Source organism: Temnothorax nylanderi, unplaced genomic scaffold (genome assembly GCF_030848795.1).
Source record: "Temnothorax nylanderi isolate EJ_2023f unplaced genomic scaffold, tnyl_v1.0 TNYL_tig0444_pilon, whole genome shotgun sequence".
Classification (NCBI taxonomy): domain Eukaryota; kingdom Metazoa; phylum Arthropoda; class Insecta; order Hymenoptera; family Formicidae; genus Temnothorax; species Temnothorax nylanderi.
Genome location: NW_027249506.1, coordinates 117,836 through 130,375, shown reverse-complemented (window position 1 = coordinate 130,375; position 12,540 = coordinate 117,836). Strand labels below are relative to the sequence as shown.

Below are 12,540 nucleotides of genomic sequence, written 5' to 3'. Positions count from 1 at the left end.
TGCGCGTGTGTGTGTGTGTGTGTGTGTGTGTGAGCGTGTGTGTGCGCGTGTGTGTGTGAGCGTGTGTGTGTGTGCGTGTGTGCGTGTGCGTGTGTGTGTGTGTGTGTGTGTGTGTGTGTGTGTGTGTGTGCGTGTGCGTGTGCGTGTGCGTGTGCGTGTGCGTGTGCGTGTGTGTGTGTGTGTGTGCGCGCGCGCACGCGCGTGCGCGCGTGTGTGCTTGTGCTTGTGCTTGTGCTTGTGTATGCGTGACGTCCATGTCATTCTGGATTATTTGGGTCGTTTAAGGTTATGCCAGGAGTAGGAATATAATACTCGAATATAATACTCGAATATAATTTTCGTCTTTGACTGACTGTAGCTAAAAAACTGTCCATTATTTAGTTTCGAGCCCATTACATTTTTTGTTTAATTGGTCATAAGCTGCAACACATTAAAAAATTAGCCGATTTTACCGATATCCCATTTCCTATATAATTAGTGCGGGGTCCTTTGTCATTTACTATACTATCTTGCAAAGAAAGAGTGCAGAATCTGCAAAAACTTCAAACTAACAATAAGAAAAACAGCTTTAATTTAGTCGCAATATATATCTATTTTATCAATTGTTTAACTTTTTCTGAACTAAATTACCTCTAGAAATCATTTTGTGAAAATAAAATTATAATATTTGGTAATTACCTAGTTTAACGGAGCAAGTTCCGATAACCTTGACCTTGACATATGTTATCAAGGTCACCCTCCTGAGTGATCTTCAGAAGGTTTTAGCCGGCGGTCATTTTTTATTAAGAAGTTATTAACAAAAAACGTTTAAAAAATATAGCAGTTATTTTGAGTATTGAAAGGAAGTATTGAGTATAAACGATTAATATGTATGTTGAAATAGTACATGTATGAACGAAGAAAAGTCATTTAAAGCAGTGAATCGTTATATTAAACAGTCTTATTGTTAAAGCAGAGAATAATTGGTATAAAAAAGTATATATATACAATTTTATATGTTAGAAAGCATGAATACAAAGTATTCTATGCTTTAACCATAAGTGTATGATTGTAATTGTAAATATTATTTATTGAATGAGTCGCCCCTCCCTTGCCTACATGTGTACTGTCTATATACACAACACATATCAGCAAATTACTTCCCTTAGCACTGACACAAACTGTTATATTTCTTAAACTTTTTTTGACGTAGAACTACGTCTTTATCGACAGTAAGGAGGGATATAAGGGGGGTATAAGGGAGGGGGTATAAGGGGGGGTATATAAGGGGGGTAGGGGGGTATAAAAGGGGGTAAATCTAGGCACAGCCTGCAACGAATGCAACGAAAATATGTCACACTTTGAACGTTTGTATCTTCGAAACTAATAATCGTAGAATAATCAATAACATCTCATTTTAAAGCTTAAGAAGTCCCATTTATGATAAGACAAGTCGGAACCTTCCACTTCTTACCTCTTCGATGCAGTAGCGTTAGAAAGTTTAACTAAATTTCTTGTGCTATTTTCGAATGCAACGAAAATATGTCACACTTTGAACGTTTGTATTTTCGAAACTAATAATTGTAGAGTAATCATTTACATCTTATTTTAAAGCTTAAGAAGTCCCATTTATGATAAATCCAGCCTGAACTCTCTATTTCTTTCCGTTTAGATATAGTAGTGTTAGAAAGTTTAGCTAAATTTCTCGTAGATGCAACGAAAACATGTCACACTTTGAACGTTTATATCTTCGAAACTAATAATCGTAGACTAATAAATGACATCTCATTTTAAAGCTTAAGAAGTCCCATTTATGATAAAACAAGACCGAACTCTCTATTTATAACCGATTTTCTTGAAATGGAATTATTATAAGAACCTGACGTCTGTCTGTATGTCTGTCTGTCTGTCTTACCGTGAACTATTCATTCGTTAATAGACCGAATTTTAAAAAATTATGTATGAATTAGGGGTAGAATTTTCCGGAAATGACGGTGGTGGGGTTACTTTTTCGATACCGATTTTTTTTAAACCGGTTGTGCAGTTTTTTGTTACTAGTGACTAGTGACAGTCTTAGAACATATATAACTGAAAGGGGGGCGCATTGCCTATATCGCCCGTGGAATAATCTTGTTACTGTGCCTGGACAGTAGACGTAGTTCTACGTTGTTGGTTGCGGCACAGTTGTTACTGTGCCTGTTAGATTTTTTTTGTTAATAACTTTTTAATAAAAAACGACCGCCGGATAAAACTTTCTGAAAGTCACTCAAGAGGGTGACCTTGACAACATATGTCAAGGTCAAGGTCATCGGAGCCTGCTCTGTTAAACTAGATAATTATTTATATTGTAAAATGTAAGAAAAGCCGGTACTGCGTTTTTGTTTATATAAACCAAATAAGTAACATTTGCTTCGCCAGAGAGTAATTAACACAATTAAGAATTTCTAATTGACTATATACTGGCAATGATTATAATCGTGGCAACGATTATAATCGTCGTGACAAATCGTCACCGCGTTTTGACCAAGGATTCTGGTCATTTTTAAATTGATGTAATTTGAGATGTTTATAATATAAGCGTCTTAATTAAATAATTAAATTTATTGCGAAAAATATTACCTCAGCCAGGGTTCGAACCTGGAACCTCCCTCATTCCGTGCGGGTGTCGTACCAATTCGACCACTGAGGCAGGTTCCAGGTTCGAACCCTGGCTAAGGTAATATTTTTCGCAATGAATTTAATTATTTAATTAAGACGCTTATATTATAAGCATCTAAAATTACATCAATTTAAAAATGACCAGAATCCTTGGTCGAAACGCGATGACGATTTGTCACGACGATTATAATCGTTGCCACGATTATAATCATTGCCAGTATATAATCAATTAAAAATTCTTAATTGTGTTTGTTTATATATATTGCTTGTGTGTACTCATCATAGAACTGCTGTATCTGCAGTTTTTTGGTAGTGCTTTTACGGCAAGTGATATCTTTATATCTTGAAAACTGTTGCAGATAATGCAAACACGGTTTTTTTTTTGGTCTAATGAATTCCCCGAGGTGGAAAATGTCAGAATCAATTTATAACTCAAAATTTGAATTTTTGCAGATACGGCACTTTTCCTTAGCAGGGAAATTTGTGTACATACTTCTCTAAAAAGCCCTTCAACGTTAAATTTGTACCGCTTCCGACAATGGTACCGATACCACCGAGACTGGACGCATACGCTGCGACGAGATAATACACCATGGTACTGTGCGTTGGTCTCTTGTTTCTAAAAAAAGGGGGAAAAATTAGCAATGTTACAGTGGAATGTTGTATGTACGAGGACTTATTTGTGTGGAATTCAGATATTAATATTCAGAATTAAATATCTAGTTCTAGAAAATAAAAAATGAAAGAAGAGGAAAAAAATACACAACGATAAATATTTACGTTTCCCCGCCCTCCTCTTCGGCCACTCCCTCTTTCTGTACGAACATGTTCCCGAGTCCTTGCTGAGACAAATTTGAAGAATTATTTTTTTCCGTCTTATAATCACACAATATTTCAGAAAAAACTCACCGCTTCGAGCTCTGCGAGAACAGTTTCCATTATTGGTATCATCATGGCTGTAGCGGCAGTGTTCGAAATCCACATCGAAATGAACATCGTCACGAAGAACAGTCCTAATGTCAGTCTGGGAATAAAAGAAATTGATGAAAGAAAATTTAAATGATAAAAAAGAATTTAAAATCGAAAAGATAAGAAATGTGTGAATATATAAAAATACATGACAAAAATTATTAAATAACTCCGTTATACTAACAGTATTCCCACTCAAGAAATAATTTATAAATATTATATAAATTATTTTGACAAAATAGATCAGAAGATGACACGGAATATGTCACGGAAAAAATACGAGACTATAAATTTTTTATAATTACCTTAATACTTATAATTATGAAATAATTGAGGAATTTGACATATGTATAAATAAATCAAATCTTAATTTTTAAAAATATCGATGTACATTTTATTAAAAAACGCCATAAAATACCCATTGTATGCATCATATTTTTCTTCTAAAATTGTAAAACTATTTAGAATATATTTTAAGATGAGAAATAAAAGTGATATATTAAAGTGATGTATTTAGTACAACTGTTATAATATTATATCATATTGTGAATTGTAATAACGTAAATGATATTCTATTTGCTCTCTATTATGCAATATCTAAATACTCGATGACATAGAACGTATGAAACACCTTCGATGACTGCAACCAATAGTCTTGATAATGAATAGCGCCATACGCATGTGCAAGCCGGAGTTTTCGATAACCACTGCGATTACCAAACTGCCCAGAAACATCATTGTAGTATCATTCATGTAGCATAGACAGGTCTCATTGGTGGACATAATACCCATCAGGGGATATAGGACCACTGGAATCATACCCGTGATCGGCAATGGCAAAACCTCAGTGACCCAGAACATCGCCATTAAAGCGACGATGTATAAACATTTCATTGCGAGAAGCTGCATTGACAAGAAAAGAGAACGATTCTTTAACTTTTTCGATTTGAATCTAAATCCACGTATACGTTACAGCTCCTTTTTTCTCACGACAGCTTTATTATAATATAACCTCCGGCGGAACAAAAAATAATGTTTTTCCTTATATTGTAAATAAATACATTAAAATAAATTAGTATATTCTATCACGTTCGATAGTATAAATCGGAAAAATTATCGAAGATTTTTTGTTATTATTATATTGTTGAATTAAAAAAATGTACAACAACGAAGATAATCATTTTCCATAGATTTTCGAGCGTAAAATATGATCTCATTTACTAAATTATTCTGTCACAATTTTTCCACATCACAATTTTAAAAAATTTGCAATTAAAGTTGTAAAAATAGGACAGAGTATTTTGGCATATTGTAACTACGATATATGTGTTGGAGAAGTTTTATTGCAATCAAAATTAATATATATAAACAATAATAAGAAGTGAAATTGAACCGATATGAACCTTTATATAGATTATTATCTCTATTAGCTCTATTATCTCTATTAATAGCAATCAAATAGAGAAGATGTCATCCTTGATCGGGCTGGATCTTGGTAGCTTAATAATAATATTTCTGTGTGAATTTTGTATACTTTTCTTAACTTAGCAAACTGCGCGCCGATATTTGTCGGTCTTGAAACATAGTTTTTTGTTAGAACAGTAAATCCACATACTTAAATTGATAATCGATTTAACTTTTTATGCTAATAAGCATCCTTATTATATCACTGTAAATAATTTATTGCGAAAAATATTACTTTAGCCAGGGGTCGAACCTGGATCTTCCTACAATTCGTGACGGGCATCTTTATGAATTTGACCACTGAGACATGTGATGATGTTTATCGCAATTTGTTTAATTTTAATTGCAATAAAATTTCTTGGATACAAATATGATATAATATACTAAAATATATAACATTAGTTCTTTTTTGTAACTGTAATTGTAACTGGAAATTTCTCAAAATTGCAATCTCATAGAGAAATTTTAATTTGATATAGGTACACGGTCGTATTCACCGTCGAAAACCCTATGGGAAGTGATTACCGTCATTTTTATGCTTGAATAAAAGATAATTTTTTTTGTTGAATATTGTTATTAGTAAACGCGCATGAAATTTAATCTACATTTTAACGTGTATCTTACAATAGAACTTATAACATAAAATTTATATAGCTGTTTATTAATTCAAATACAAATTAAAAAGAGGATTTTTTATTTCACCTCTTTTACTATTGGATGTGCATGGTAACATGTAAAAAGTCAATTTAATATAGCTGCAATCAGAAAAAAAGTCTTACGCCGTATAAATTATTGTATTAATTAATGCGATTCTTTATTTTTCTATATGTTTGTAATATTTTTCTTTGTTTCTAATATTTCTTTATTTCTAACTTTTCCATAAATGTAGGGGAGACCGGGGCGAAGTCGTCACTATTTTTTTATGCCGATTTTTAACAACAAAACAAATAATTTTTCCATTCTGGGACTGAATTTTAAATGAAAATTCATAATTCTGATCATGAAAAATGATAGGATACATTTTATTAATTATTTTTTAATAGAAAAATGGAAACATTAATTAAAAACATGATGGCGGAAAATAATTACAAGAAAAGCGCACACACTTATGTGCCCTGCACTCGCACGAAATGCACTGTTTCTCGTCAGCTCTATTCTGTCATCTCTGAGCACACGCAGCACATATTATCCAAGTCTTCGCCAAGAATTCGACCACTGCTGCTTCTTTGACTTTGATTTTCGCCCGAAGCCTCCATGATATGGCTTGGTGACGACTTTGCCCCGGACACAGATTTTAAGTTTGATCGCTCACGAAATATTAGAAATCAACGTAAATTAAAAAATGTCACTGGATTCGTGTTCAGCATGCATTACTCTTCAGAATCACTTATCTCGAGATTCGGAGAGAAAATAATATTTAAAATATTTAAAATTTTCGACGCGCAAAAAATTTTACTTTTGACCTCCGAAAACACGTTTGCCTTAATGAAAATCACAACATGGCATATATCTTACTAAACTCCGTTGGTCACATGGGTACCATAAGTAGTGTTTACAATATTAATGGCGAGTTCACACAACATACAGATTTCGAGATAATTGTAGTGACGACTCCGCCCCGGTCTCCCCTACATTCAATTTATTTAATTTTTAAGTATGAATATAATTAAGGAAAAAGACATACTTTTTCACTTTCGACAGTCAATATCGGAATCAGGACTAACGGCCATAATACCACAACGAAAGATCGCCAGTAAATGGCTAGAAACTTTAGCAATAGTCTACCAAACCCGTCACTTTTCCTAAAATTATAAAAAAATGTTGACAGAAAATGTTGCGTTACAAATTAGGGAGTTAATATCAATCAACGACTCACCCTGTGTTTCTCTCTCTCTCTCCCGATTCCGTAATTTCTGGATATGGATCCTCTGATCTCGAAGTCATTTCGAACTGTTACTGAAATTGGAATATTATAAAATATATTTCTTTATTATACTATAAATCCACAGGCCGGTTTTAATTTGGGCGGAGCCGAGTGCAAATTAAAGAGTGGGTAACTTTCATCATAGGTACCCATGGAATCTCATTGAAATCTATTTCATACATATTTATTTCTCATTAAAAACGAAAAATGTATATATATATATATATATATATATATATAATGTAATATATTGTAATGTAATATTTTTATTTATAAGATAATGTATGTTTTTTGTTTTTAATGCGAAATAAATATGTATGAAATAGATATATACATTTATACATATATATATATATATATATATATATACACAGTATATATATATATATATACACAGTAATAATAAATCAAACGTATAAAAAAGGGGCATAAAGCCGTAACAAGGTGTATATATATATATATATATATATATACACAGAAACTGACACGAACACCTTGTTACGGCTTTATGCCCCTTTTTTATACGTTTGATTTATTATTACTTTTCCCTAGTTACAACTAGTTTTACCTAAAAACATGTTTTAACGGTGAGTGTGCTTCGTTAAAACTGATTTTAACTCGTCAGAACGGGTATTAACTGAAAAATTTTTAGGGAATACCGGTAGTGTCAAATGCATTTGATTATTTCTAGAATTGACCAGTTAATACTAGTATTGACGAAAGGCCTGTGATAAAAAAAACTCGTTTTGACTAGTTAAATCGGGTATTGACGGAATTCTGGTTCTGACGGTAATATATATATGAAATTTTATTATTTATTTATAATATATATATATATATATATATAGTATATACATAAATTATCTCTTAAAATGTCTCTTAGGGTTGTTCTACAATACGTCGCGAATGATGGCAACTGCTAGTTGAAAAGTGTTATTTCTGATTGTCGATTGCCAGTTGCTGTCGCCAAAAAAGTTAAAAGTTCGCCAACTCTCTTTTGACAACCGCAACTGACAAGCGCAACCGCAAATAACACTTTTCAACTAACAGTTGCCATTGTTTGCGACGTATTGTAGAATGGCCCTTAATTCTTTGTTTACTGTATTAATTTGTTTGATAATTTGTCCGTTTAATTACCTGATAATGGCGGCTTTATGTGATCTGGTGTAGCCCAGTCAAATGACTCGAAATTTGTCGATTTGGAGGAAATAATACTGACTGGGCTGAAACTTTATAAACAGGCTTGTTTTAGGGTACTATTCAACATATTAAAAGTCTCCACGTGTAGACGCTACGTTGCGGACAGGGGAGGGTCCAAAAGGTCCAAAAAATCAGTTTTTCGCAAATAACTCGGAAAATATCAACTTTACGGAAATTTATGTAGATCTCAAAATTGTAGCTTACAAAATTCCGCACAATTTCGTTTTTTATTCAAGTTTGTACGACCAAATGGAGCAGAGATAGAATTTTTTTAAACACCGGTAGTTTTGCGACGCAACGAAAACGCGTACGCGCGTCGCGCATTTTTCGCTAATATCTCGAAAATGGACTCTCAAATCGAGAAATGTTTTAAATAAAAGTTGTAGAGAATCTAATTACGAACAATTTCGTTTTTTATTCATTTCTGTACGGTCCAAATTCGCCGAGTTATTAATTAAAAGACAATTTTATTTTATGTTGATAGTGGATGTTTTGCATGTAAAAATCAGTATTAACTCTGAAAGTATAGGTCGTACACATATAGTATGTATAATGAAAGTTAAAGAGAATAAAATTTTGAACATGTTGATGTATGCATGAATCCATTTTGGTAAAGATAGCTTGAAGTTAAGAGCAAAAAACATGAAAAAATGTCATTTTTGAGTGCATTTTGGAAAATAACTTTTTCTGATTGGTTGGAGGCAGTAATGTTATGTATTTTTCTTGAAGATATTTTAATTATCTTTAAAATGAGACGTCGTAGACCTTTTTTCATTAAAACGTTGATGAGTTACAGGCGTTTAAATATTGAAGAAAAAAAATCAATTTTTGTTAAATTAACATTTTAGTCCAAAAATATATGGATAATAATTTTTCAAAAATTTATTTTACCTTGTTTTCATTACTTCATATATATATGAACGTGCTGGAGTAGTATAAGTCCTTCGCAAAGTATGTTTTATTTAAAAAAAAAGTTCATGAATATTGCTGTATTTTTGATAAATTGTGGAAAAATTGCATTATCATTCCTTTTTTTGTAAATATCTTTGTTTCTATTAACTTTACGAAAAAACTTCAAGAGACCGAAATTAAAGTTGACAAAATTTCCTATAAAATAGAGTTTATGGCATGTAATTTTGAATGCATTGTGATGGGAAACTGGCGTTTCAAAAGACAGGTAAGTTTACGTATGTAGCAGATCATCACTATGAGTCGCCTGAAATGATGAAAAAACGTGTCCTTAACAATTTTTCTGTACTTATTGAAGTGTCAGAAGTTATTTTTGGGGTCTTTCTGAATTGTTTTGTACTAGGCCGATATTTTTAGGACCGATAGTACTGTACGTAGGTACTAAAGATTGAGAAGGATTTTTTTCTTCAATATTTAAACGCCTGTAACTCATCAATGTTTCAATGAAAAAAGGTCTACGACGTCTCATTTTAAAGATAATTAAAATATCTTCAAGAAAAATACATAACATTACTGCCTCCAACCAATCAGAAAAAGTTATTTTCTAAAATGCACTCAAAAATGACATTTTTTCATGTTTTTTGCTCTTAACTTCAAGCTATCTTTACCAAAATGGATTCATGCATACATAAACATGTTCAAAATTTTATTCTCTTTAACTTTCATTATACATACTATATGTGTACGACCTATACTTTCAGAGTTAATACTGATTTTTACATGCAAAGCATCCACTATCAACATAAAATAAAATTGTCTTTTAATTAATAACTCGGCGAATTTGGACCGTACAGAAATGAATAATAAATAATTGTTTGTAATTAGATTCTCTACAACTTTTATTTAAAACATTTCTCGATTCGAGAGTCCATTTTCGAGATATTAGCGAAAAATGCGCGACGCGCGTACGCGTTTACGTTGCGTCGCAAAACTACCGGTGTTTAAAAAAATTCTATCTCTGCTCCATTTGGACGTACAGACTTGAATAAAAAACGAAATTGTGCGGAATTTTGTAAGCTACAATTTTGAGATCTACATAAATTTCCGTAAAGTTGATATTTTCCGAGTTATTTGCGAAAAACTGATTTTTTGGACCTTTTGGACCCTCCCCTGCCCGCAACGTAGCGTCTACACGTGGGGACTTTTAATATGTTGAATAGTACCCTAAAACAAGCCTGTTTACAAAGTTTCAGCCCAGTCAGTATTATTTCCTCCAAATTTTGTCATTTGACTGGGCTAGTGACCGATTAATAAAATTGAAACACGAAAGATATGAATAAGATCGAGGAGCCCGTGGTAACTCTTACAGCCTTCGTAATTTTTGAATACATGCATATATAGGCTGCTACGACGTCATTTCCGTTTATGTGACACCGGTTATGCGTTTTATCCGTATACACGCTTAATCGAAATGACTGCCGTCTGTCCAAGCTCTCTCATGGTCGTTTAACCCTGCGCCATTTACATCAATAACAATACGACGTCGGACTTATTGTTCTGGAGCGCGTGTTTTATGGCCATCTAAAGATTATCGTGCACACGTTCAAAATATACGTACTTTACGAAATATCGAAAGCGCTAGATAGTTAAATATTTACCACGCAAGTTGACATATTATATTCTAATGCCACACAAAAATTTGCATAATAAACTAAATTTGTGTTAAGCTGGATGCACAATGAAAAACACAGGCAACAGGAACAGGCAATAGGAACAGAATTTCTAACGCGTTGGATTTCTATTCTCTATTGCCTGTACCTAACCAATCACAGCTAAAATCAAATCACTGTGATTGGTCAGATACAGGCAACAGAGAATAGAAATCCAACGCATCGGAAATTCTGTTCCTATTGCCTGTTCCTGTTGCCTGTGTTTTTCATTGTGCATCCAGCTTTACGTTTTATATATATATATATATATATATATATATATATTTTTTTTTTAGACAAAGAGTATCAATATCTTAACTATTTTGGATTGAATATATTTCATGGACTTTCATAATTCAGAATATTTTAACGGAATGTATCTAAAAAGTTGTATAAATTTATCGATTGATTTGAAATTGATTTAACGATTACTTTCTCTGTTATATTATAATAGATTATATTATAATAGATTATATTATAATAGATTATGTTATAATAGATTATATTATAATAGATATGAATATCTTTAGAAACGATATTTTTTTTCTATTTTTACGGGATGTAAAAAATATTTATTCAATTGTTCTAATGCCTCAAAGTTTCGATCTGTATATTCCTAATGTTTACAAAATCACAAAAAGAAACAAACTTTCCGTAGTTTTTTAGGCGCTAAATACGATCCCGTTTACAAATTGCTCCACGTCACAATTTTGAGAAAGGACCCCGCACACATCACAGGGAAAATTGGCCTCCCGTCGAATTTGCTGAAATTGTAGTATGATGTAGTTCATGTCGTCCTGATCAAAAGTCATAATGGGCCCGAAGTCAAAGAATGGACAGTTTTCGAGATACGGGCGGTCAAAGGTCAATAATAGTGCCTTATTCGAAAATTCTATTCTTTGTGTATATCCGCACGTGAGCAGTGTTGGCAGTGTGAGCAGTGAGTCAGTATTAAAAATCTATATTTTTTTATTCTATCTTTATTTTACGTCACATATATTATAGATTTTCGGTACTAATAGTTGCTAACAGTAAATATCGGAATGTAGCCAAAATAAGTATAAAATAAGTAGGTACATAATCTATAATATGATATAAAAAGTATATGTAACATTATCATAATCGAAAATTATCTTCAAATTTTTTGCGATTAATTCTAATAATAATTGTATTTGACATATCTTTAGACTCGAATAATTTATTTCAAAATTCTTTTTTTATTTAAATTAAATTTAAAAATTTGCTGTAAACAATGCGGAACATTGTATAGATTTAATTAGGAGTTTTAAATTTCGTACTTCATGTTTTGAGAATGATTTATAGAGATTTTAGCGAGATTTTGGAAATGTATTGTATTTTGCGCGCGCGCGTGTGTGCGTGTGCGCGCGTGTGTGTGTGTGTGTGTGTGTGTGTGTGTGTGTGTGTGTGTGTATGTGTGGGTGTGTGTGTATGTGAGCGCGCGTGTGCGCGTGTGTGTGCGCGTTTGCGCGTGTGCGTATGCACGTGTGTGTACGTGCTCACACACGCCAAGAAGAACGCCAGAAGCTAAATTCGTGATATTTTTGTGTAAAACAAATATATCTGTACGGTTTGGAAAACCACCGACAGAAATAGATTCACCGCTCGTTTATAACTCGGTATATTATCAGAACTCAGAGACACTGCTCATCATGCTGTATCGTATACATACATTCGATAAATTTTTATTAGTAATATTATCAATACTAC

General features: G+C 32.6%; 2 protein-coding genes across 9 annotated transcripts in view; one reads left to right on the top strand and one right to left on the bottom strand.

The window, feature by feature from the left end:
* Positions 1-12,540, top strand: part of LOC139782838 (uncharacterized) — a 128,503-nt gene that overhangs the window by 16,963 nt on the left and 99,000 nt on the right. The window lies entirely within an intron of this gene.
* The window catches only part of LOC139782836 (protein I'm not dead yet-like), a 91,869-nt gene that overhangs the window by 13,686 nt on the left and 65,643 nt on the right, over positions 1-12,540 (bottom strand). For 4 of the 5 annotated variants that reach the window (XM_071721921.1, XM_071721919.1, XM_071721918.1 and 1 more), the window contains exons 2-7: positions 6,947-7,026; positions 6,755-6,872; positions 4,238-4,509; positions 3,547-3,661; positions 3,418-3,479; positions 3,131-3,256 (exon numbers count right to left, since the gene is read on the bottom strand). In XM_071721921.1, coding sequence (XP_071578022.1) covers positions 3,131-3,256; positions 3,418-3,479; positions 3,547-3,661; positions 4,238-4,509; positions 6,755-6,872; positions 6,947-7,014 — 761 coding nt within the window. In that variant the 5' untranslated portion in view covers positions 7,015-7,026. Of the gene's footprint in view, positions 1-3,130; positions 3,257-3,417; positions 3,480-3,546; positions 3,662-4,237; positions 4,510-6,754; positions 6,873-6,946; positions 7,027-12,540 lie in introns of those variants that run through there. The other variant, XM_071721922.1, reaches the window with a different exon arrangement.